General features: G+C 42.1%; 1 protein-coding gene across 2 annotated transcripts; it reads right to left on the bottom strand.

Annotated features, from left to right (window-relative positions):
- Positions 1–5,695: 5,695 nt before the first annotated feature.
- On the bottom strand, positions 5,696–26,745 carry wipi1 (WD repeat domain, phosphoinositide interacting 1). Of its 2 annotated transcripts, none has more exons than XM_071921370.2 (13): positions 26,465–26,745; positions 24,027–24,109; positions 21,639–21,808; positions 20,339–20,435; positions 19,417–19,514; positions 12,186–12,278; positions 11,289–11,359; positions 10,816–10,923; positions 10,309–10,473; positions 9,515–9,622; positions 9,111–9,250; positions 8,594–8,694; positions 5,696–6,419 (listed from the first exon to the last, which is right to left on the bottom strand). In XM_071921370.2, the coding sequence occupies exons 1-13, from the start codon at positions 26,542–26,544 to the stop codon at positions 6,369–6,371; spliced, it is 1,365 nt and encodes a 454-aa protein (XP_071777471.2). In that variant the 5' UTR covers positions 26,545–26,745; the 3' UTR covers positions 5,696–6,368. The 2 variants fall into 2 exon arrangements, with proteins under 2 accessions (XP_071777471.2, XP_071777472.2); XM_071921371.2 differs by having other exon boundaries at positions 21,639–21,805.
- Between the last annotated feature and the right edge of the window lie 665 nt (positions 26,746–27,410).

Here is a 27,410-nt window from a genome sequence, read left to right as displayed (position 1 = left end):
GTCGTCTGCTGGAACAAATCTCATCACTTTCAATCTAAGTCATTTACACAAACACAAGATCTCAAGTCAAGACTTTAGAAACCTTTCATCAAGTCATCAAAGTACAAGTTAAAGTCAAATCCCAAGTCACCAGAACCTAAGTCAAGTCTCAAGTCTTCTCTTCATGCATCAAGTCAAGTCTCAAGTAATTAAAACTGCGACTCGAGTCCAAGTCATGTGACTCGAGTCCCCATCTCTGCTAGCTGGTTATTGGGAAAACAAGTTGCCACTTGTACCTGCAGTCATTTTCATACACTACGGTCATTTGAGGGTTAATTGCGCAAACGTTTCAGGCTGTTCTGTTCTGTGACATAATGTAACAGCGTGCACTAGACAGCAAAACGCAGGAATTGGAACATAAAACTCATAAAAGTGTTAGTGGACTTTGAAGTGCTGATGAAATACTGACAGGCCTTGATCCCATCGCTACCAACTGTGAACCCTCCAACCTCAAAGTACAGCGGCACAAACCCAAGCTCATTTTACATGTAACATTTACCTTGGTATAATTACTGTGAACAAATGAGACCATGGTGGAGACGAATTTCTGTAACTTATTACAACATGGCGTAGTCAGTATATTGATAGGCCCTTATAAACCACTATGTGCTGATTGTTAACCACACACTTATGCAACATTTGAACTCCCCTGAATGTTATCTTGTTTCATAATTGTTGTAAATATGTATCTCCCTGAGTTCCTGTTTTATGAGGCCATGTTGGGAAATGTTTGACCTGAGACTGACCTCGGGACAATCTGACTGGGAAGTGTGAAAAACACAGAGAGCAAAAACTAGGTCTAAACACATGATTTGTTGATGCAGTTTGAGTTTCTGTAGGTGGCGCTCTTTTCTTTGTCTGTTCAGCCATGGTGGCTATCACTGCTCATGCTAACTACCTAGTTCTTCTTCTATTCATTCCAAACAAACTGGAAATGTAAAACGCATCACTTCCTGTGTCCAGGAAAGAGCTACCAGACACCAGAGTGCGTTCGGAATGGTTCACTCGTTCACTCACTCACTATTCCCTATGGAATGTTTGTTATCTAGTGAACTATATGGGCAACAACCGAACAAAGTTTCGGACACTGCATTAATTAAACATAATTGCTTCAAAAAAATGTGCTGGATATTGCTGTGATGCACCTGGGCACGTCTTAGCATCTCATAAATAAACCAAGAATCATGACAGTGGGTTGAAATGTGCACAGAAGTATCAATTTTGCGAAGTTTTGAACATGAAATTACAAATAAATTGTTGAAATTCTAATCATGTACAAGTGTGGTTTTGTCAACTAAGGTGCTGTCTGGTGCTGTTTTGGTTTGGCAAACAATAAGCTGGTGAGCTTACAAGCTAGCGACTAGCACAACTGTTCTTTGGTGAGAGACAATCACATTGCATTGTGGTATATAGGAGAAACCCTTGTCTGTTCACTACAATTTGCAGTGCATTGTGGGTATTTTATAGTGTACTATATAGTGAATCAAATTAACTGTTGGGAATCGGACACTAGTACAAAATGACAGACACACTATATTGTGCACTATTTCATGAACTGGATATAGGTTGGATCACTGTTGCGTTATATCAATCAGTGATAGAGAGTGGCAAAACAGATTTATTTGTTTGAGAATGTCACAGATTAGCACTTTAACTTCACTTTAACCCCAAACAACACAACCCTTAAACTTGGTTATGTGAGCCGACTTTATGCTCTTGACATCCTACCATCTTTTTAACGAGGAAGCTAGCCTGTCTGAAGCTGAGAGGAAATGGCTCAGATTCATTTGCATAGGGCCATTTGCTTATATTTTGATGAACACTTATCTCACATACTGCAATATTGCTTGGGCTTATGTAACAGGCCAGGTATGGAAGGGCAGGGAACATTGGCTGGGTGGCGGGTGTTTCAATCTGGACCTAATTGAACAAGGGACCAAATTAGCCAAATTGCTGACAGCTGGGTGTAATTAGGGGGGAGTTGGTACTGTGGGGCTGGCCTTTGTCTCCTTCCTTAAGAACAGTTGCGGAGGTGAGAGTGGGAGAGCAGACCTGTCGGGAGGAAGACGCAGACGCAGATCCGGGTTGGGAAGAGACCGAACGACGACGACGACTTCGACGAGGCGGCAGGAGAGACGGAGTTGTGGAGTGGAGCGTACTCTAGCCAGCCCTGACCTCAGCCCAAATCCAGTCGACGCCCAAATTATCTAGGAATCTGAGTGCCCCCTATTGTAGGCGGCGATACAGACTGTAAATCGAGTGCCATGTGGAGTGTATGATTTCAACTAATTTCTAAATACCCAAGAGGTTCCTAATCACGTGTGGGGTTGTAGTGGAGCACTGGAGTTTGTTGTCTATCCTTGGTTTGCTATTAACGTCAGACTGATCGACTCCCGACCTAGTTGCGGGCTAGATTTGATTTTTCCAATCTCCACCCAGAAGGCCTGGTGTTGAGGGATGTCTCTCGCATGGTGAAGTGACTGTCTCCCTTGTTCCTAGTTTCTCTGGAGGGACTCGAGCCTACAGCCTTGGGTCTCAAGGAGTGGACAGACGCTACTAAGAGACGGCTGATGCTACCTGCTGATGGATTCTGGGCTGGGGTTTTTAAGTATCTTTTTTATTGTAATAAAGTACTGTGAGCATCCTAACTCCTGTGTCGTGTCGGATGGTTCGGGTTGGCTCCCCTAGTATAGTAGAGATATTGTAGGAACTACCGTTTTGGCCACGGGCTACACTTACTTTACAGCAGAGATGTTTCAGCCTGCAGGACTGATCATTCAGCACCACTCTTTCAAGTATTCTGTCTTCCACATAAATAGGCTGTACTGTAAATCCAACCTGTATTTTTATGAACAAATACTAACATCAGCCAGAATCTCCTCTTCTGGCCTTGAAAACCTACTTTGAATCAAATGGATTGAAGTTAATTCTTGTAATGAAGAGACAAATCACTGTGGAATAGTTCTGTTTGCTGTTTTCTGTTTGGTGTGTTTCGACAGCCAAGTGGTCTTCTCTTCTTGAACTTGCAAGCATTTATTTACCCTTTATAGTTCATTTTCAAGGGAGACCCGGCTAAGAAAGCAGCATCATGACAAACACAAAAGTTGTAGAAGTCAGAATACAGTCCAAATCACATCAAAGAAAGAAGGTAAAAAATAAATGTGTCAAATCAAAATACAATCAAAGTAAAATAAGTAGTAAAAAAAAAGTAAAAAGCTTTCAACTGAACATTTTATCTCAACAAGTTGAAGTTTATTTATTTATGTGTAGGAAGTAACTATTTAAATTTATTTACTTATTTATGGGTTTTTTTTATCACTTTGAACAGCTCTCTAGAGGCTACATTGTCATGTTTTAAAATATAGTCTGAGCTCCACTTATTCCTAGTAATCTTGTATGTAAACATATTTATATATTTTTTTACCTTGTCTTGTTTCACGTGTACAAATGTGTCCTTTTTATGTCCATGTTTTATGATCTTAATGTTATTGATGTAAAATTATGCGTCTTTTTCAGTATACCTTACTGCAAGCATGAATTAATAAAGTCAAAAGTAGTTCCTGGTGAGGTGGACGCCTTGGATGAGGAATGATCTTAAGAGGGCAATACTTCAAGTTGCTGTTGTTTATGGGAAGTGTATCCACTCCTCGGCGTTCTTTTTGGATGACGTTGAGCTGCATGCCAATGTGGACTGTCACCCGTGTGGTGTGTACCAGCACCAACTGTTGTCCCCAGAAAAGCTATTCCATCATGTAAACACCCACACAACAAAGAACGCGCCTCTTGTGACTCTTGACTGAGGAGGCATATAACGACTCGCACCAGGGAAAAGCTCATGACCGTTTCTTCAATTTTCGAGTTTTTGGAAGTTTGGAGGACTTCATTACCCAGAAACCACGTAACTTGACATCAGTAAAGTAAATGTCTTCTCAGTGTGTTCGGAGGTGGAGGAGGTGGTGGAGGTGGTGCAGAGGTTCAGCCATCGTTGGTGAGTCCAGCTTTAACTGGATGGAGTGGCCGCTCACTGCTGTTTAGGAGACTTTTGGACTTCACTCTTACGGATTTGTCATGTCCTGTGAGGACAAGATTTCCCCTTTTCCCGTTCTCTCTTTTTCTATTTGTATTGAGAGAGTATTACTCTTGGCTCTCGAGGGGGTGGCGTTAATGCCATTAGGAGAACAAGTAGTAGTTATCGTTGGTGTCTGATATCAATACAATGTAGAGTTACCAGGCACCAGATATCAAAAGCATCAACAGGTCTCATCTGAAGGCCTGAATTCCGAGTTTGCTTTAGTTTAAATGCACACAGTGGACAAAGGAGATGACTTTGAGATGACTACGGCAAATTCAATAAACAGGAAAAGTCAAGTAAATATGACATAGTAGAGATAGATCTACAGTTGAATTGTAATGAATGAATAGCAATATAGGGATAGGTAATCATGTGAGCATTTAACAATAGTAGAACTATCTGGAAAACTGACTTCAGAAGTGTCAGGGCTTTATATAGACTTGCAAAGCGCTGAGTCACTAACTACAGGGAGCTGTAATAAAGTGTATGGTGTGTTGTATAAAGTGTCATCTAGTGAATGACTGTGTGAAGCATGAATGATGCCCAGTGGACGATGATTATACATACGCCACTGCCAGCTAAGATCTGAAGTGGTGTGTGTGTGTGTGTGTGTGTGCGTCAGGCAGTCGCAGCAAGGCACTCTTCACCAGTTTCAAGATGAAGCAGGTTCTCTATTTGACTTGTAGTGATGGTGAGTCTCAGAGACAAAGCCTTAGAGACAAAGTTAGACTCACTGACGCGTGTTCATTAGAGTTTCAGTGGGAAAGAGCTCATTACATAATGCATAAAACATTAATTTTGGCTCCCAGATCTATACACAGTATAATTGACAGTTGTAACATTAACACAAATAAACTCAGGGCAATTTCCTGAGCATTTTGGTATCAAACATGAAGCCCTGTGAAAAGATGAAGAAATTGATTAATTCAAAATTGTCCATCAAAGCCCTGAAAACTTTATTTTATTTATGGGAGGAAATGTGACATTGTTGGTATGTCTGTTGTTGATTGTCTGTTGATTATGTATTCAGCAGCACTGGTGTGTCCAAGACAAATTTCCTTTGGGACAATAACTATTTTATCGGATTATCGGATCGTTTATCGTATCTTCTGTGACCCAGTGGTATGAACGAAGATTTTAATGTGATTGATTTTGTTATGTTTGTCTTATGTTTTTTTTTTTTAGTTAGTCTTGGATATATGGAATTCATTTCTTGTGTGTGGCCCAATATGTAGTAGATTTAAAGCTTCATTGTTGACTCGTAGACGTTGACGTTTGCCGAAGGCTTTCTGCTGCAATGCGTTGGTTTTTATGTATCATTGAAGATGCTTTTTTTTAGAACATCCATCAGCCTCCAAGAGAAGCTGAATCTCTTATTCTTTTCTACATTTTCCTGGAGAAGATCTTCTGCCAGTGACTATACCCGAAAACAGAATTTCATTTTGGTTAGGGTATGATTTTGTTTTGATGAGAAAAGATGTCTGATCACAAGACAAAAGTAACACCCTCCCCATCAATATCAATCAATTCAGATAGCAAAATAAAACCAGACAAATTCTTTGCTTTGCATAGGTTCATTCCTACTCCAATCTACTTTGTTTATTTCTTTGTTTCTTTTGACTTTTTTTGGTCTTGTGCAATTAGCAAAATACTTTGCGCTTTTACAAATGATAATAGGCACGAACATACATACATACATACATACAGTACATACACACCTTCTGAATCGTATTCAGGAGGCATACACGTAAACATTTAATAAGTATCAATACAGTAAAATACAATACAGAATACATAATAAAAATGAAAAAAATTCTTTATCTTGGAGGTCAACTACCATATCGTTAATGAGCATAATAAAAAATAAGATGTTGCTACCATAATGCAACTTAATAAAATATCTGTCAAGTAATGTAGCTATGAAAAACTGTGGTTATATTTCTGCGCAGGCATGCACCTCATATTTTCATAAAACACTCCTTAACACAATCATTGCGTAACATAAGGACCCAATCGTGGTCTCTTTGAAATTAGCAAGTGACAGCTAAATCTTGGTGAGTTTTTTTTTTTGTTTTGTTTCTACAGTCGCCTTTAATATTATCAATGTTATTTTTTTCTCGAAATGAAAAAAATAACTTAGCACCCTGAAAGATTTTTTTTCTCTTTTTTTGTCCTGGCTCTGCGGCTCCTCTCTCTCGCCGCACGTCGCCTGTCTGTCCGCCTGTCTGTCTGTTTGTCCATCTGTCCTTCTACCCACTCACGAGCGCCGCGCCTGGCCACCTCCAGTCCCGTCGCGGCACCAATTAATCTACCAAAACACATGAACAGACCCATTAGTGCTGTCTACTGGATTTGTCAAATAGACCATACCTCCCTTCCACCCTAAACACTGGAGAATACATTTTTCTGCTAGGCCTGCTGGAGCAAAACGTCTACTTTTAAGGCCGTGATCACCTTATACATTCTCAATCGCTGCTAAAAGAAAAAGAAACAAAGATGGTATGTGTGTCCTTTAAATAGGTTGAGAATGCAAGATGGGGAATATCATTTGCTCATTTTGCCCATGTGGAGTGTAGACGAAGAGAGGCATTTCCAATATTTTGGCCACTATGATGGTTGTTGGTAAACCGCTACTTCTTCATTGGTAGTAGCAGTATTTGCGTTCAGCGCCTCTACCTGAAACGCATGACACTGCAACATGCGTAAGCATCGCATTACAAAATTTGGACTACACATTTCGCTATTTGAGAACGTGAGAAATGCCCCTTGCGCTGCTTGCGTAGGCCGTGGAACGGACCTGCTTCTCAAGTGTGTTGTCAAGAGTGTGTACATGCACACTTTATCAGGTATTCCTGATAATAGCTCATATCCTGGTTAAGTCTTATTCCGGATAAGCATCTTCAAAGTACACTTACTAATATCCCTGTATATATAAGCAGAATAACAATGATATCCCAGAGTATTCCAAATATGATCGCAGAGCCTCAGCTTATGCAGACGCATGAAAACCAACAATAAATGGGGTAACCTTGGAAAATGTGTACATTTACCACCACACTTCTAATTGTACACATGTACAATTCCCCCACATTTACCATATGCCTCCATATCCTGGCTAATTGTTCTATATTCCTGGTGTCTTCAGAGAGGTTTGAAATAAGACTTTCTCTGGTTTATTGTTAATGGGATATGATGTACCGACTCTGAAGCAAAATACTTGAAGAACCTGTGTATCAACAGGACATTGACAAGTTAGTTGGACAGACAAGACAGAGAGGTACACATATAGACTGTTCAACACATGGATTTTCACCTGAATTCATCTACCTACACCTATCCCAGGGAATGGCATTCATGAGATTTCATGAGTATTGAGCATTTTAAGCCAATTTATGCATTTTACAAAGGGCTCAGTTAGAGTAAAGAGATTGATCAATCTGTGTGCATTGTGTTTCTTTGGTTGTTGTTATATTGAATATTGAATCCTCCTGACTTTTGATATGTTATCTGGGCCCGTATGTATAAAACTTCATACCTAAATTCCTTACCTATTTGTGTCACTTTCAGTTAAGAACAAATTTCACTCTGATCTTTATACATACAGGCCCTGGTCCCAGATCTGATGAGGGTTTATAACTAAAGCAGCTTCCCCTACAAACTTAATGGAGTATTTAAAAGCATTGCATGAATCAAAACTACTTTCTTGAGAGAGGACATAACATATTTTACAGTTTTGCTCAACTTGGTACTACAAAGATCTGTTCTTTTTGTTTGATAGTTGGAGTGAAACAAAAGAATCAAGATGATGCCTGGTTTCATTCCTCAAGAATTCAGCAAAATGCCCAAGTATCATCACAACTCTCTTTGCTCCCTCCAGAGTTTACACTAGAGAGTACTAACTTTTTTCTTGACCAAAAACACGTCAAAGCAATCTGGTGCTTTGCCAATCGCCACTTTTTACTAAACAGGTACCATTTGTAAACATATTCCAGAGGAATTCAAAGTAATACCGATATTCACGGATTGAAACCATTTGCAACCTCAGAGTTAGAATCTAACTTCACTGCAAGGTTCAGTCAGCATCGGAGTAAATACTGGCCAGCAGGCTAGTCCTTGCATACTGTTTACCCACCAGCACTTATGAAAAAGAGTTGAAGCTAAATTTGAAGCTGGGAAAACATATTTCTGCTGCCAATAACTCATTAATTAATCATGAAAATTTGCATTGTGTTCCATCAACTTTTTGCTCAATCCAGTTAAGTCCTAGTACATGATGCCGCTATTTGGCAGTCAGACTGGGATTGGCAACTGAACTAAGCCCACAAGCCACTGGTTGATCAGTTCAGCATCTGTGCGAAAGTTAGCTTGTTATCTCAGTCTCTGCATTTACATGAATGCTTTGTCTGGCATATACGTCGTACTGTAGTTGGACACCTAGGAGAGCTAGCTAAGCTGACAGAGTTAGCACTTCTGAATGCTCACAGGAGGAAACTCGTTCTCATCATCCAGACAGACGGGTCCAGCAGCAAACTCGTGCTCTGGGATGACTTCGCCTTTCTTTGCTCCGCCATCTTCAGAGTAGCCTGGTGAGAAAAGACATTAGTATAATTACCGTCAATAAATGAGACCATCACCAAGAAGATTGGCAGCCTCTATTGGCCTCTACACTGCATTTTCCATTGTGAGCCACCAGGTCAGATTTGGAGGAAAATCTACTGGGTTGCTTTATGGCACAAAACAGGAAGAGGGCGCTGTTCTTCCAGAGCAAACAGAGCTAAAGCTTTCAGAGTTTCTGGCAGCGGCAGATGATGGAAAAATCACTCCCAACATGTTCCAAAACCATTAATTATCAATCATTTCTATGTAGATGGAGAACCTTTTTTTCAGCAGAGGAGTTGTGTTTTTTTGAACACCTGGTACACACACACACACACACACACACACACTCACAAACACACCATCACACATCATATACAGAGAAATGTTAGTTAGTACGCACCGGTGAGCGTTGCAGTGACTGGCCCAGTGGCTGGTAAGGCAACGGTCGCAGCGTAGGACGGACAAGTGTGTGCAGGCTCTGTGACCTCTGACCCCTCAGGCTCTGCCCCTTCACCCCGGTCCTCATCAATGCCAAACAGCCTGATAGAGGAAGAGGAGAACATTTGAGTAAAAGATACACAGAGTGCCTTACATGTTCTTCCCCATACTTTCCATGTTTACCCTACATTCATTTACAGCTGGAAAAGTGTGTGCACGGCTAGAAAGATGTAAAGACAGATCATCTGGATTCAAAACAACCACCTCTGACATCATATCAGAGGTGGATGATATCAGCAAACCCTAATGGTCACTATTCTGTCGCTCGCTCCCATCCGACCTGTGAGAGATCGGCCGAAGCCTCACCTGTGTTTGTGAGCCAACATGCACTCGCCTCCGTCCTGTGGATCCACGTTGTAGATGAAGAGCTGGCCGTCGGCCGAGGCCACCAGCAGCCGTGGAAGCTTCTGGATCCTGAAACAATGGGTTTGGGTTTCCATTTCAGTTGTTTTGAAACAATCGAGTCATTCCTTTAAAGGGAGGGTTCAGCAATTTTATAAGCCTATACCCAATTAATCACTAATCAAGTACTCTACATTAGAGCTTGCGTTTCTGGGAAATCGACAACCACCTCCTATTATCATTTGTTAGCAATGCTGGCACAAGTCAATGTATGAGTATGAAACCATACCTCTTAAAATAACTTGTAAGCCATTCCATATACTTCTCAAAGCACTTGAATGGGACTTTGAAAGCAATGGTTTCATACCCTATTGACTTGCACTAGCATTGCTAATAAATGCTAACAGGAGGCTGGTGCTGATTTCTCAGAGACATAAAAATGTTTGGAATGTTATAATAGTGGACATGGTTAGTGATAAATAGGATAGGCCCTTTAAGCCCATCCCTATAGTGAGAGGAACAAGGAAGTGTTCCATCCACACTTTGACACTTTGTCACTCCTCCATAATAGCTTAACAGTTTTTATTCTACAGTCCAATATTTGGTGCTTTTCAAATTGTTAGATATAGCAGGAATGAAGGGCAAAGAAAATGCCTTCACCTCAAACACACACACACACACACACACACACACACACACACACACACACACAGAATGACAGAGTGGGCCTGACTCCAAAAGGCCATTGAGAAGCTCACACAGCCAGGGTGCAGACGTTCCTCTGGCCCGACGCTAGGAGGTGAACGGTGGCGAAGGCCCGGTCCTGGCTCATCATGCCGGATACCTGAGCAGGGAGGTAGCTGCTGGCTGCAGAAAACATCTTCCCCATGTAGGCTGTCCAGGTGGCAGCCTCGTCCTCTCCACTGCACAGACAGGTGTACCAAGATTTGTGTAAATCAGACTTAGAGTTTGGGAGTTATGTTCTTTTGGAAGCTAAAAAATGTTTTATAGCACCACTATCTGGTTGTGTAGTGTCACCACCATTATCTATAGTTGTGCCAAAATTCATGTCTCTATCATGTACCATCTCACAGGGAATTGCAAAGATGAGGGACGGAATAATAAACTAGCAGAAAAACTACTATTACTAATAATGATAATTTAATAATGTAATATAATTGAATACTTTAATACTGTGGAATTTGATCAAAATGTTAGTGTGTTTTGGCCATGTTGTGTGTGTGTGTGTGTGTGTGTGTGTGCACCTTGGTCCCAGTTGCTCAAGTTTAAAGATGTGCACTGTCTCTGTGTTGCTGGAAGCACAGAGGAACTGGCCGTCAGGGCTGAAGGACAAGGAGCTGATGCTGACATACCTGCGGACACACACACACACACACACACACACACACACACACATACCCATGGGAATAATAAATAATTTAAACTGGATAATGAACTTCCACCATAAGTGCTGACTTCAACCCTCTGACCTCATCAGTCTACTCTGCACTTGAGTAACGGCACCAATAAAAATCATCTCCCATTCTACAATCATAAATCATGAGTCATCGGCATGTAATGAAGTCTGCATTCCAGGCATAAGCACATGCATGCCTGTGTGTCTGCACAGTGCAGAGCAGCGCTGCGAGATTCGTATCGACGCATGTGCTCATATACTGTACATTACATTGTATGTCTTATACTGTAGAGATCAGATGTGATGTGTTTGAACTCTGACCTCTTCATTCCCCGGCGGAACTCAAACAGGCGCAGGCCCTCAGGAACGGAAAACACTCGGATGACAGTTCCCTAGAGAAAGACAGCGAGGGAGAGGTTACAGCATCTGTGCCGTTTGTTTACAAGCGCTCAATATTTTGTAGCAGATCCTCCACCATGCTGCAGCAACATGCGGGGAGGTGACATTCCTATAGCAGTAGTTCTCAAATTGGGGTCCAGGACTTACAATGAAAAAAGAAAAAATAGCGAGTGGGGGATTTGCTGAGGGGGGAGCATTTTTTGTGCATAATAGGAATGGGACGATATATCGAAATTCAACATAACACGATACAAAAATGTGACGATACGTATCGTGGGGCAGAAATATGAATCACGATATTAGCTACATTTTATTCTGCTGTAGTAATCACAAATGAGACGCTTGACCATCACAATTCAACAAGCTTGATTGAAACTGTATTATTGTCACTTTGTAATGACATTTTTAAATTGTTGTTTACATTCTAGCAGCCAATGCCATCACTAGAAAGATTTGTGTCTCAGAAATAAACATAATTCTGCACAGTCAGACTTTGTTGTCATTGAACTTTTATATTGTATCGTGGTTGTACTGAATTGTGAACCCCATATTGCGTATCGAATCATATCTTGAGATAAGTGTATCGTCCCATCCCTAGCATATATGTAAATACAGAATAGAAGAACGAGTATTGCGATCCTAGGTTTTCAGGTTCAGTATAGACAGTTCTACAATTCAACACTAAATCAAAACAACTTCTCATGTGGCGTATTTCTGATTAAATCCTATCAAATGGGGGTCCATGGGATCTCATGTGCAGTTGGGGGTCTGCACATGAGATCCCATAGAGGTGGCAGTATATTCACTGGTCTGTCATACCCTTTCGGAGGCGCTGGCAAGTTTGGTGCCCGATGCGTTGAAGGTGAGAGCTGCCAGAGGACTGTCATGAGCTGGAATCATCGTCACCGTGCTCTGAGATGGCCGGGAGAGAGAGAGAGAGAGAGAGAGAGAGAGAGAGAGAAAGAGAGAGCTTTATCCCACAGACCCAACACCACTGTGTCACTAAAACTAGCTGCGTTTTTGTCGAATTTCCCCAGTATCGCAAAAATGTTGTTGCACTCTCAAAAAAGACAGAAAGAAAGAAAGAAAGAAAGAAAGAAAGAAAGAAAGAAAGTAATTACAGTGTCTGTAAATTACATAGTATATCATTGTAAGGGTGGGAGAAATGTTGATGTATGCTAAAACAATGATTACACCTTTTGTGATTCTACGTTGAGGCACAAAAATGAAAAATGTATTTCCTTAAACCAATTTCCTGGATTTTTAATGTGATATTTTTGCTTGCATCTTGTGTAAGTTAAAACATTTAACAGTAAAATGTCATAATCTCAAAAAACTGAGTGGTGACACTATGCTGCACTATTAGCAACACAGTGTTATTTGGCTAGTTCCCCACACAGTTTATGTGTCTCTCGGTAAGAAGACACTTGATAAGAGCCACACAAAGCTCAAGTACTTTTGGAGAAAGTCTGAACATGAGTACAGTTCATACATGGTTTCACCTAGCAACGGAGGAAAAACAATAGCTTGTTGTGAGCAACCAACACATCCTGGAACAAACTGAGAAACGTACACTAATGTGTACAAAGAGAATAACAGAACTGATAGCCTAACTCACTCCCAAAAATTTCTGCAACATTGTGAACAAGTTTTTTATGCTAATGCATTACCGGGTACACTTTTTCCTGGTATCACATATTCTATCTTACTCACAGTCATACTATAAGCTTTGTGTGGCGGACCTTGTATGCTGTGTGGCTCTTACGAAGTTCCTTCTTACCTAGAATCAGATAAAAGCTATATAAAAAGGATATGTTCAGCGATTTTGGACCAAACTAACTTCACCCGGTGATCAACGGAGCCTCAACTGATCTGGTCTGCTCTCAAAATAAACGGCAGACTGCGCTCACAAGCTTTCAATTCAAATCTTAGGTCTGACAGTGAAAGCTGAACTTACAGTTAACAATAATGTTCTTATCCTTCTCTTTGATCAGAGCAAAGTAATGTGAATATTTCCAAGTTCTGCAGTTTATTATTGTGTTCTGAAAGCGAGTCGTAATTACAAGTCTCCACCGCACCGCAGCCTGCTGCAGTCTGCTGCAGTCTGCTTTTAATAACATCATGTAGCTTAATACCTTCATTTTTTAAAATTTGCAGTAACTAAACATTTAACCATTTGAAAGAAAAATAAAAGTAGCGAAATGTAACTTTGAGAGAGTAACTAATAACTGATTACATAAATTGAAAAACTAACGCGTTAAGTTACTCGTTACCACAAAAAAGTAATCTGATTACTGTAACGTGTTACTTTGTAACGCGTTACCCCCAACACTGCTGCTAACACTGGCTCCAAAAAAGCCAGTCAACCGACATATTTATATTCACAGCCCAGAAAGCAGCAGTACCACACCATTTTCACTCAGTGGATAGTCTTCTACCAAACTCTACCCGGCTCATACACGATTGTTTACAATCTGACATTACTGTCCACAAAAATAGATCACACCACAAGTAACACACTTTCACCCCACAGCAGTCTGTGCTGCGGCTGAGAAAAATAGTTCAGTGATTTTCTTATTAGTCTACTGGAAACCCCTATATGGCCTATATGAAACCCAGCAATGTTGTTTCCTATGAACTTTTATGATTAAAATGTCATCTATAGGCTTAGCAGATGAGATTAAGCTTGGTTGCTAAGAGTTGCATGTTGGGCAATTTGAGTAATTAGCATAATGAGCTAATTAATCGCCAAAAACTGGAAATGGCTATAATTTTGCTTCTAGTTAACTTAGAAAGGTGATCTAAGAGTCTAAGTCCATATTTGTGATGTCCAGAAATTCATCTATTACCATGGTGCAGTCATGCAACCTTTCCTCATTAGCATAATTTGCATAAATTATGTAAAAATTAGGTCAAAATCAGGAAATGGCTATATTTTTCACTTTTAGTCAACTTAGAAAGATGATCTTAGAGTCTAAGTCTATGTTTTGATGTCCAGAAATTCATCTCTTGCCATAACTAAATCATGCAACCTTTCTTCATTAGCATCATTTGCATAAATTATGTAATAATTAGGCCGAAACCAGGAAATAGCTATATTTTAGCTTTTAGTCAATTTAGAAAGGTGATCTTAGAGTCTAAATCTATGTTTGGATGTCCAGAAATTAATCTCTTGCCATAACTAAGTCATGCAACCTTTCCTCATTAGCATAATCTGGATCCACGTCCATTTAAAAGCGACATGGTATTAGATATTATTTAGTTTTTTATTTTTCATTATGCTATTTATTTATCCCCGACCCCGAATGTTTCATAACATGTTGTAAAAAAGATTTTATGAGCAACGATGTGCAGTCCCCCCTCCCCCACCCTTCTCCCACCGGTGTCACCTGCTACTCTCCACTTGACTCCCCCATGATGCCCCACGAATACACACGATGAATGATAATACCTCCAAAAATGATGAAAATGCTCCACTTCCCAATGTTGTCCTAGTTGATGCAAGTCAGCTGCTCTACCACATTGTCTGGCCTGTGGCAGGTACGATCAGGGACATTGCCTCTAGCATCAATGCACGCCTCGCTAATGCCTATACTGCAGCTGGAGCTGATGAGACCCTCGTCATCTTTGACCGTTACAATGATGAGCCCAGTGCCAAAGATCATGAGAGGAGAGTTGGTGCAACTGAGTACAAGCTGACAATCAACACACCCCTTCCAGGTCGAGAAGCCGTGATGAAGAGCACATCAAACAAGACACAGCTATCACGCCTTCTGTGCACATATGACCTCACCGCTGATAAGATCCTGCTTGTGAACCACATGGACTGCATCGTCAAGCATGAGGAGGCTGACGTCACCCTCATTAGCTACATGCTGCAAGCAGCTGGAGCAGGGGCACCCACCATACGTATCCTAAGTGATGACACTGACGTATTCGTCCTGTTAGTGTACTGGGCTTGGAAGGCCGACGTTCAATCAGCAGTGCAGATGGAGAAGTGGGATGGCACCATCCTGGACATAAATGCCACCGTTAGGGCGTTGGGTGACAAATGTCAGGGTCTCCTGGGGATGCATGCGCTGTCGGGATGTGACACTGTCTCCTACCCCTGTGGAAAGGGCAAGGCATCTGTGCTGAAAGTACTCCAAGGAAGTACCATGCCTGGTCTCAATACAGTGCTTGGGGAACCTGATGCCACTCACAGTGACCTAAAAGATACCGAGACTGAGTTCTTCCTCGCACTGTATGGGCAGAAGAAGGCCAAGTCGATGAATAACGCTCGCTACCAGATCTACAGACGGAGGAAAAAGCCACCTGAACTTAAAAAGCTTCCTCCAACTGATGTCAACGTGATGCTGCACATACTGCGTGCTCATCTCCAGGTCATGTTGTGGAAGGCTGCAGATCAGAGGGAGCCACCTGCAGAGGCCAGAGACATCACTAAATTCGGGTGGGAGGTTGCTAAAGGAGGGGCTGTCATGCCCGCTGTTTCCACCCAGGCAGTGGCTCCAGTTAATTTGCTTGACGTCACCTGCAGCCAAAAAAACTGCAGCTGCCATGCTGCAACTCTCAGTTGCACTGACTATTGCAAGTGTGAAGGAGGTGAGGTCCGCTGCTGCAACCCATTCACAATACATGAAGACGAAGAGAAAGAAGATGAGGAGGCTGAAGGGAATGAGGAGAGAGATGATGAAGAGGGTGAAGGCCATTGAGTGTGAGGTTGTACAGACAACGTCTAAAACAGGAAAAAACGTTTTTTCTGGCAGTTCAACGCTGGAGTGAGGAATCCATTGCCACTCTCCAGGACTGTTTTGAAACCACAGACTGGCAGATGTTCTGTGTTGCAGCTGATGAGGACATTGATGAATACACAGACTCTGTCTCAGCCTACATCTCCAAGTGCATTGATGACGTCGTCCCGAAAGTCAATGTTAGGACTTTCCCCAACCAAAAGCCCTGGATTAATGGTGATGTCCGTGCTACACTCAGAGCACGGTCCTCTGCCTTTAGCTCTGGGGACCTGGAGGCCTTGAGGAAGTCCAGATACGACCTACGGAAAGCCATCAGAGATGCCAAAAGAGCCTACAGAGACAAGTTGCAGTCTAACTACCACAGTTCCGACCCCAGACGCATGTGGTGTGGACTGCGCTCCATCACAGACTACAAAGGGAGAAATAGCAGTGAAGTCCAGCCCGCCGCCTCTCTTCCTGACGAGCTCAACACCTTATACTCACGGTTTGAGGCGAGCAACACCATCCCTAGTGCAAGGCTAGCAGAGGACCAAGACGACTGCACTCTGTCCCTATCTACGGCTGACGTGAGGAGAGCTTTTAAAAGAGTAAACCCTCGGAAGTCACCAGGGCCAGATGGCATTCCAGGCCGTGTCCTCAGAGCGTGCGCCGACCAGCTAGCGGAGGTATTCACATCTATATTCAACCTCTCCCTGAACCAGTCTGTAGTCCCCACCTGCTTCAAACAGACAACCATTGTCCCCGTACCAAAGAAACCTTTCATCACCTGCCTGAATGACTACCGCCCTGTAGCACTGACCCCTATCATCATGAAGTGCTTCGAGCGGCTAGTCAGAACCCACATCTGCTCCTCCCTTCCTGACACCTTGGACCCCCTTCAATTTGCATACCGCCCCAACAGATCTACAGACGACGCCATCGCCCTGACAGTGCACACCGCCCTTTCCCACCTGGATAAGAGTGACACATATGTGAGGATGCTGTTTATAGATTACAGCTCGGCATTCAACACAATTGTGCCTGCTAAGCTCGTTCCCAAGCTCAGGATCCTGGGTCTTAACACCTCCCTTTGTAACTGGATCCTGGACTTCCTGATGGGCAGACCCCAGGTGCTGAGAATGGGCAACCTCTCCTCCTCTGCACTGACCCTGAGCACCGGAGCCCCTCAGGGCTGTGTACTCAGTCCCCTTCTGTACGCCCTGTTCACGCATGATTGTGTGGCCACGCGCAGCTCCAACGGCATCTTCAAGTTTGCAGACGACACCACCATCCTGGGTCTCATCTCCAACAACGATGAGACCGCCTACAGAGAGGAGGTCAGCGCCTTGTCAGGATGGTGCCAGGACAACAACCTCTCTCTCAACGTCTGCAAAACGAAAGAAATGATCATGGACTTCAGGAAGCGACAGGGGGGGGGTCACGCCCCCATTCACATCAATGGAGCTGAAGTGGAGAGAGTCTCCTGCTTCAAGTTCCTCGGTGTGTTCATCAATGATGACCTCTCCTGGTCCAGACAATCGGACGCGGTAGTAAAAACTGCCCAAAAACGCCTATACTTCCTGAGGAGACTCAAGAAGTTTGGAATGTCTGCCAAAACTCTCACCAACTTCTACAGGTGCACCATTGAGAGCATCCTCACTGGCTGCATTACCACCTGGTACAGCAGCTGCTCCGCTGCTGATCGTAAGGCCCTCCAGAGGGTGGTGAAGACAGCGGAGCGCATCATTGGCTGCCACCTCCCCACCGTGCAAAGCGTATTCCACACACGATGCCTCAGGAAAGCACGGAAAATCATAAAGGACTTCAGCCACCCAAGCCGTGAACTGTTCTCGCTGCTGCCGTCTGGTAGACGTTACCGAAGCATCCGGGCACGGACTACCAGACTCACCAACAGTTTTTACCCCCAGGCCATCGGGCTTCTCAACCAGCAGTGATCACATTGATCACATGATCACCTCAATGGGTAGGAAAAGCAGGTGTGAAAGGCCCAGGCCAGGGATCTCCTCCTACTCCTCCTCCCCCACACTCACCCACAGAATAGCACTCCTACACTTTATATTTATAATATTTAATACTCCTTATAATATTTAATACTCTTATTCTTACTGTCCATATTGCCCTTCTTACTGGCTCTGGAACTGCTGTACTTTGATATCTTTGCCCTTATTTGTGACTCTTTTAGCATTTAATATTTTATATTTTTCTTTTTTTAAATATTTTTTTCTTATACCTACTACGTAGTTGTTGCTTGCCTTGTCCTAAGAATTTCATTGTTCAGAATGACCTTGTGTGATGCTGTGCATTTGATAAATAAAACACTTTGACTTTGACTTTGGTTGTTGTTCTAAGTTAACTTTAAGTGAACTTATTGCTGTTTCCTGTATTCTGTGATTTATTAGCTAAATATTCTAAATTATGTAACCTTTCAAATGAGCTAACTTGGGCCAATTTTTGACCATTTGTGAATTTTCACTTTTTTCATTAAATATGGTGTTGTTATTAATGATTATGCTAATAAGGGCATGACAATGAGGCTAGAAATGTTTTCTTATATGTTATATGCACTATGCAGTACATTACCATTAAAATAAACTTACTCTGTGAAGTCTGTGACGATTTTTGATTTTCTTTATTTTACTTGATAATTAGCTAATTATGCTAATTACGCAAATTGCCCAACATGCAACTTTTAGCAACCAAGTTGAATTTCATCCACTAGGCCTATAGATGACATTTCAATCATAAAAGTTCATAGGAAACACCATTACTGGGTCCAAGAAATTTCCAGTAGACTATATTAGTGAACGTGTGCGTAACGGCGGAATTGTGTCATGTTTACTCATGACACAACTGGCTTTTTTGGAGATATTCTGACATGTATTTGAACTCATTATTAGCAGCAAGAGGCAACGGAGCTCGCTGTTTCAACAGCTGACTCTGGAGTCAATATTATCTGTGGGTCCTACAGGTATAGACAAATTATATATTGGTCCAAATTCGCAGAATTTATCCTTCAAATCAGGCCACATGTTTGGGGAATTGACCAGGCCATTTCTTACCTACTGCTACAAGCAGTTCAGCATGCTTTTCAACATAATGAACCAGGACTTAACAAAACAAGGTTGTGTGTTAATGCTTTAAAGTTTTGAATCAGTTAAAGTTAAAGATTAAAAAAAATATATATATCTTTGAATGGTAGCCCTATGAAACAAAACTAAAGTGAATTGTTAGGTGCCTGCTGATTCCCAGGCCTATAACATCTATACTATCAAAACATATCGCTGCGGCCCCGGCCTTACCAAGTTGTTGGCATCGTACACTATAATCTCTCCGATGGTGGCACTGCCAGGGTAAGCCAGATAGGAGTTGGAATGACTGATAGAAAGAGCACATAGACCTGGAAAAGGAGAAAAGATAAGATAAGAGGAGCAAGGAGAACAAGTCCATTTGACCATCTTTAACCTCATGAATAGAGGTTAATCTATAAATTCACAGAATATTGTTACTGACCATCGTAGCACAAAAGACAGCAGTGCACCAAACCTTTTTTCACATTTAAATAACAATACAGAAATAGGGTACATCAGTCTGTGTTCATGCCTAAATCCCCTTCGTTTGCCTGAAATTGGCTTTTCAATGATGTTGAGACATTTTGAGGTGTATACCATTTGTTGTGTGCGTGTCATTTGGGTGTGGCCAGCTGTGAGCTGGTTGTGGCTATCAAGGTGAGGCTAACAGCTACAGAGCAGGGACTTCACAGCAACAACAACAAAGGAGGAAAGCAGTAATAAAAGAAAGAATAGCAAAGCTACGTGTGCAGCAGACACTCTGGCCCCTTCTGAAGTAGATGAAAGGGTTAAGAAGTGATGCAGAGCTGCTTATATACTGCTAGACAGCTAGGATGCTAGCTAGTTAGCTAGGTTTTCTGTAGCAAGCTAGCGGTGCTTCACAGCTCATCAACATGAACTTGACCAATTGAGGGGGAGGAGGGCGGGACTAACAAGTTATTTTTAGCTTTAAAATCTCATGGAAACCAGAGTCCAAGATTCAATTAATCTAAAGGAAGCTCAAAATAATATTTTTTAATATTTCAACATTTACTAAGCTGTATTTATAAAGTTATTCAAATCAACTAAACCAACTGTATACACCATGGAAAGCCTCTGTGTCAACCAACCATACTTGTAATTCCTGTCTCCTGAGTTCGGCGTTATTCACTACCTGAGGGGTTGGACGGCGTGTTGAGCAGAGTCTTGAGCAGCTTCATGTCTTTGATGTTGTGGATATAAACAGACTCTTCAAGGCACACCACAAGCCTCTGAAAGAGACAGCAGCCCTCGGGTTAGACAGTCAGGTTATTTATATCAAACGTCATGCAGTGTGCACAGGGTTCAATTCAGCATCACCTCAGTGAAATCCCACTTATTGTTGGAAAATATGTCACAGAGTTCCATCTGCCACAGTTTTTCCTTGTTAAAAATGACGAAGCATTTACCTCAGACACACAGTGAAATGCAACACTATTGTTCAGATCTTTATCCCCGACTATAGAGCTGTTGTTCGCTTCAAACAAAGCATAAAAGCTATCAGTTTTCTGACAACAATCTACCTATTGTATCATGACAATCGGTTTGGAGATCTTTTTTCGTATGAAAGCACCTGAACTCTTCGCCTTAAAACCTCCTTTCTTGAGAAACATGAGGAATTGCAGAACTTAAATGAGGGGACATTTTTGTGCTGAAACAAAGTCCAATTCTTGCCAGGGTCTTGTAAAACTGGTGTAACACCTTAGTAGGGTCTTGTAACCCTTCACTGAATGTAAACACATCTGCTTTTGATGACATTGGGTTTGAGGGTTCCCGGTCGGGTGGTGACGCATCAACTGGGTGGAGTCTGACTCAGCGGTGAAAACTGTCTTACCAATAAGCTCTCCACCATTCAATAGCCAAATGAATCAAATAAAACTTTCACGGTCCATCTACGTTTCCTTATCTCTTGAGATGTCAAAATGCGTCACAAGACAGCCATATAGATATTTCACAACTGATGTTGCTGTTTTATGGAGGTGCACAACATGTAGGAGTGTCTTCAAACTCCAATGGTTGAGGAGTATTTGTTCCAAAATGGAGTACAGGCCAGAAAGTGAGTTTTGGAGTAAAAACCTTACCTACTGCACCCTTTAAACTACATTCAGTGGCAGTGATGCTCCGTCTGTCATGGTTATGGGTGGGTTGGTTTTGCCGCTGCCACCAGCTCTTTATGCACTCGACTACTGCAGTACACTCTGCCCTTGCCAGTGTCCACCTGTCACAAGGCCAGGAGGGTACCAGGCACCCTTAAACAAGTGCTCCCATTATAAGATGACAGGCAAACATGATGATTAAGGGTCTGTCCTGGGTCTGGTGTGATCGGTAGAGACATGAGTACGAGGCTCGGTGCGAATTGCCTCCTAAATGGGATGAATGTGGATCGGCATCCTGTAATATTCCGGGGTTGTGTGTGTGAAATATTGTTGGTCTACCTGTCTGTTGAGCCTGACGGCCAGGATGTTGTTGGAGTAGCTGTAGTTGCAGATCTCGGTGCCCTTCTTGAAGTGGTAGACGTTCATGCGACGTGGCATGGCGGTGCTCACCACCACCACCAGACTGCTGGAGAACAGACGCTCCACGATGTAGACGTCTGGAGTCTCTGCTGGGGGGAACAGAGGGCCGGACACTGAGGCAGTGATGGGCAAGCTGCTTTACATGTCTAGTTTTACAAACTACCAGTGACTTCGCATTGGAAGAAGTTGAACTACAGCAGAGCTAGTCTCAAGACAAACCTATTTTTTTGTTAACTTAAGTTACTTAGAATAAGTAGTTCAAAGTACGTTGTAAAAGATGAGCATATCTACATCTGCAGTGTCATATAATACAAGAAATAAAGTGAAGGAATATTGACTGTGAGTCCAAATCAAATAAGCCTGTCTGGCTTCATCACAGTGTTAACTTTCTGATGGATGTAATGTCCATCACTCCTACATCTGGCCCTAAATCCAAACCAAACTACACTGTTTGATTTGTTTTGCTCACAGGGAAAAGTAGAAGAAATGTTAACATTCTGTTAGATGTGAACTAGGCTTGGGCCAATATTCCATAATGTCATGATATTTTCCACTGTATCGAATATACTGTAAGGGTTTAAGGTTATTATTATTAATAGCCTAGAAATTTGATGTAATTTAGAAGAAATAAAATAACACCCCCCCCCCCCAAAAAAGCAAAACAAAACAGTGAACAGCGATAATATCGTACATCGCAACATTTTGACAGGACAGCATCACGATATTAAACTTTGTATATTTCCCACGCCTAATAAACTCAAAATAAAGAAAGAAAAAAGTCTCTGTACCATCTGACTTTTACATTTTTTACAGCCAAAAATACTTACAGTTACAGCAGTTAACTACTATGCCATACAACCAATTTGTGATAGAAATGCATATGCAATGCTTTTCATTTGGCTGGTAAGACAAAGTAGTGGCAGAATGAGCTGTTGTATTTTGTTGAACTGTTTCCAATTTTAGGGTTTGACCGATATTTTTTATTGAAGGCCGATGCTGATACCGATATTTTGTGCTAATACTCAAAGTATTTAAATTTGACCATTTTCCATACAAAATATTTCTAATAATTCCATGTATTCAGTGTTTTAGAATCAATTCAGGTTAAGTTCTTCCCATAGACAACCAGTCTAGTACTGATCAATTCTACAATAAATACATAATCAATAAAACTAAATCATATCCATCATATCAGAGGTGAACCACACTGACTGGCTGATATCTGGCCCATATACCAGTCTAATCCCATTACATAATAACCATGTCATGACAGATGGAATATGTATAGATTTATAAAGGTGTGTACAGGTTAGCACATACAGGTGTTCTTCCCAGCTCCTCTGCTTTACATAAACCAGACTCTGTCAAGTCATCCACTATCTCAACTTATCTACCGCTGATGTAAACTCTTGTCTTCTTCCCATTCTCCTAAATGTTAAACCATGACCAGAGAATTGCCCCTGAACCTGACAGACACAACAGACAAAACACATCCATGTCGGGGGATGTCGCTCCTTATTTGGCATGGGACGATGCTGCCGAAACCCATAAGCGCAGTGTAATTACAGCAAGCTAGGCCTTTTCTGAGCATCTGACCACTAAAACCCCCAAAATGACCCAGGGAGCGCTGTGATGTGGAGAGGCAGACTTCCTGGTGCTCCCTGTGGTGAGATGAAATCACTGGCTATGTTTACATACACAAAGAATTCCCTTTTTTAGCCTGGTTACTCAATCTTTTTTTGGGTTGATACATGTTCACATCATAACTGGGTTAAAATAACTCCTTAAGCTCATACTCTGATGATGAGAAACCTGGTTAAGATGTCTGGCTTACTCTCATATTAAACTGGTTACTGTGGCATGGAAACATCTGACTGCTTTCACTTTGGGTTTGCGCAAACTCAAGACTGGCACAGCATTATGGGTACATTTTGATGTCAACAAAAAACATGGCGGCATGCAGTACTTCTACTATCATGATTTGTTTCCCCTGTATTAGCAGTAAGCTACTACTGCTCAGTCAAAGAGGGAGGGGGAATATTCTGTTGACTGATTTATTCATGGAAACAGAGAGACTCAATCACAGGGAATCAAAAGTTCATGGAAACAGATTAACCTGAATTAGACCTAGGATATTAACCATAAAGGGTCAGTTTCCCAGATACAGATTAAACAGGCATGAGTGAATAGCTTTTCCAAATGAAATTAAGTTTTGAAAATGTTAGCTAGGCTTAACCACTGTGCATGGATGTTGAGGCCAGCGCCAGGGGAAATGGGGTGGCACCAGGACTGGGGGTCCATACTGACCACTCTCATGGATGCAGTCCAGTTTATCCACCATGGTCAGAGAAAACAACTTGTAGCCAGTCTTTGTTCCCACTGCCAGTGACCTGCAATACACACACACACACACACACACACACACAATTAGCACAACTGAAAAACATCTTTAAAGCTCTGATTTCTCTCAATATTTCAGTTCTGGACATAGATTTTCTGCAGGACCAACAAGTTCCTCCCCTTCATCCTTTGTGGCATGGCAGCTAAAGTTCCCATCTGTAGAATTTGAATAAATTTGACTCATCTACTTTACCTTCTGCGTGTGAAACAGTCTGTTCATCTTTTATCTCTATTGAAACAGATATAGGACTACTAAAAACAGCAAGTGGACTAGTTAGGACTATACAACCAGGCTTAAATGTTGTAATTTTCGTTTTTGGTGTACCCACTTTCCCTCAACCTGCCTCGTCCACTTCTGCTTCAGCTAGTGATTTCCTACGTTTCCCAGAATGCCTTTCTGCAACCCACAGAGAACATGCCTGAACTTATATGTGAAGGTGGAGAGAGTGATAACCTTCTATAGAGAACAACAGGTGGTGACATCACCTGGCACCAAAGATCAGCCAATAGCAGATGACAATTTCCGTAGCATGCTTTTTACCATTAGATGTCAGGCTTTACGCAGATTTGGGTTTGGGGTTTAGCTACTCTTTAAATACTAATTTTAGTGTAAAGCAAAAATAGAAATGCAAAATGACGAAGGACCCAAGATTACTTATTGTCTTAATAGCAGGATCTGTTGTTGAATCTGTTCACAAATGTGTTCAATGTCAGTTTTCAGTCTATTTTTGTGGCCTCATTCAAATGAATGGAAAGTGAGAATCCGAACGCTACAAACTCGTCCAGCTGCATCTGCTCTTGGTGATTAGTTTATATTCTGGTTTTCATGGTGGTCAAGTGCTGAATAACCCCCATGTTAAAACTAAGTAGACTATTGCTTTAATAGATCAGAACAAACACAGACCAGTGTATTCTAATACATAGAGGTTTGTTGCTGTCACAGCCCTCATGATGTTCCTGTTAATCTCTTTGTCAAACAAACCAACCAGCTTTGTGGGAGGTTGTTTCTCCTGTCACCTAACCACTGAACACTTAGGCTTCCACAGTCACGATGCTGGCTGACATCCCCTCCACCCAAGGGAAAAAAAACTATTATAATCCAAACAAACTGTGTTTCACGTGAGTTATCGCATCACGTGGCGCTAGAGGAGCGTCTCTGCGCGCCCCTGTCCTGTCCCACCCTGTTCCCTAACAAGAGCCAACCTGTAGGAACAGCGGGGAGAAAGCACAGCCTCTTTCTTTCCACACTGACCCCCGCAGAAGAAACTCTTTCTTTCTTTTCTGTTATATACACGTGAACTTCCTTACACTGCAAAAAACATCCATCCTAAGAAGTCATTTAGTCTCATATTCAGCCTTCAAATCTTATTTTTCTTAAAGCAAGAGAAAAATTCTGCCAATGGGATGAATTAACTCTAGAATTAACTCTTCTAGAAATGAGTGTCAGTATGTTGAAACCAGTCAGAATAAGGCTTATCACTGCACGACTATCAAGAAAATGACGTGTGATTCTACAAAATTCTTGAAACCAGTTGATTTGCATTGGAAACAAGTGAAATTCTCTAACTCCATTGGCAGATTTTTTCACTTGTTTTAAGAAAGTTATGATTTTAGGACTCAATAATAGACTAAAATGACTTGAGTCCATTTTAGGGGGATGGAAATGAGACATTTTACAAAGGAAACGGCTTTCATGTTGTTGGGAGTTAATTATATGACTGGAGCCAAAGCATACAAAGCATAGGTCTGCTGCATTCTTCTGCTGTGTGTAAACCTGTCTGTAGCCATATGAGCTGGACATGGTGTGTGTCAGGTGAGGGCAAGTTAGCACGTACATTTCCATACACCCACACCTTTCTTCCAGAGTATCTCTCTCTTATCTTTTGGACTATTCAACACAATGAATGACTTCCTATTTAATATGCAAATGAATCCCAAGTCCGGCTGGGAAAATGTGGGTGGGGAAAGTGAATGAGTACACTCTCTCTTCCCTTGACAGCTGCTGTCCAGCTACCCTTGAGCAAGTCACTGAACCTCCAACTAATCCAGTGCCACCAGTAGAATACTGTGTTTATACAGGGCAGCTCCCAGTATGAATGTGTGTAACTGTATGGATGTTGCTGGAAAAAGGGCATGGAGCTCAGCTGACCATAAAGATATATATAACTGTCCACCATGAACTGTTTTCAAAGTATGGCTCAAGATCTCAACTCCACCCTCACTTATTAAAACCTTATTTAGGCAGGGAAATGTTATATGCATTTGTCTATTTTCAGTTTCTTTAGTGGTTTCAGCTGTTATCCTAGTAAAGCCGGGCAGAAAGCGTTAACTGCCCGCTTGCTTACGTGGAGTCTTGGTTGAAAGACGCGCAGCCAAACCGGAGCCCCGGTCCGCCAGGCCCGTCAGCACCCTCCCCGGTCTCCATCCCGATTCCCAGCGACCTCCTTCCCTCCCTCCGCCCTGGATTGGAGGCCTGGGATCGGCTGCACCTCTTCGCTCGATGTCGGCGGACGACGGATCCAATTTGGAAGAAATGTGGACCCGGCGGCTGTCGAAGTGAGTGCTCGAAGCCGAGCTGGCGAGGTTCTCCACTGTAAATGGATTTAAATTCAGTTTCAGTGCGGTTGTTATGGAGGTCGGGGATCCAGACTCAGGAGGAAAAGAAGAAAAAAAAGAAGCAAAACAAGAACAGCTGACAGCGCTACGTCACTCCTCCGCCTCTTCCTATTGGCTGGTAGTAAGACAATGTTGTCGCTCGCCTCTATTTTGATTGGTTAAGCGTACAATAGTGTCTTTTTATTGGCTGCCAAGGCAGAGGGGGCTTTGTTTGTGTCCGTCCATTCATGTGATCGAGTAGTAGCCTCGATACGTTCCGTTCTCTTGTATGGAGAGAACAAAGGGCCAAAGTCCATTCAAAAACCCGGTAATTTAAAGTTGTGTCACCTGTTGGCAAAAACATACACCTCGAAAAACATGACTTAACATTGTTTACGAACTTTTAGACCCCACTCTTCAATTCGGCATACATATAATACACCAAGCAACTGTAGTGTTGGTTCGCCTGTTACTAATAATATAATACATTGTTACGCCCTCAATCTTCCATCAAAATACACCATGGAGGACAGTAGCTGGCAGTGTGACCCAATTCTAACAGTTGAAATTTAAATAAATTCAGCGCTGCTTGGTGGATGGTTTATGTGCCGAATTTACCAGAAGACCCTATTGATCCGACAAAATGTCTTAAGTCAGATTCTACGGGGTGTGTGTGTTGGCCGTCGAGCAAGGCAA

Source organism: Centroberyx gerrardi, chromosome 7 (assembly GCF_048128805.1).
Source record: "Centroberyx gerrardi isolate f3 chromosome 7, fCenGer3.hap1.cur.20231027, whole genome shotgun sequence".
NCBI classification, from domain to species: domain Eukaryota; kingdom Metazoa; phylum Chordata; class Actinopteri; order Beryciformes; family Berycidae; genus Centroberyx; species Centroberyx gerrardi.
Note: the sequence above shows the minus strand (reverse complement) of the source record. Positions and strands in the feature narration are given on the sequence as shown.

Coding starts and splice junctions, on each gene's coding strand:
- wipi1 (XM_071921370.2), bottom strand. CDS start 26,544: ATGGAGACCGGGGAGGGTGCTGACGGGCCTGGCGGACCGGGGCTCCGG. Junction 24,110..26,464: donor TCTTTCAACCAAGACTCCAC/GTAAGCAAGCGG, acceptor TGTGTATTGCAG/GTCACTGGCAGTGGGAACAA. Junction 9,251..9,514: donor ATGTTGGCTCACAAACACAG/GTGAGGCTTCGG, acceptor TTCCTCTATCAG/GCTGTTTGGCATTGATGAGG.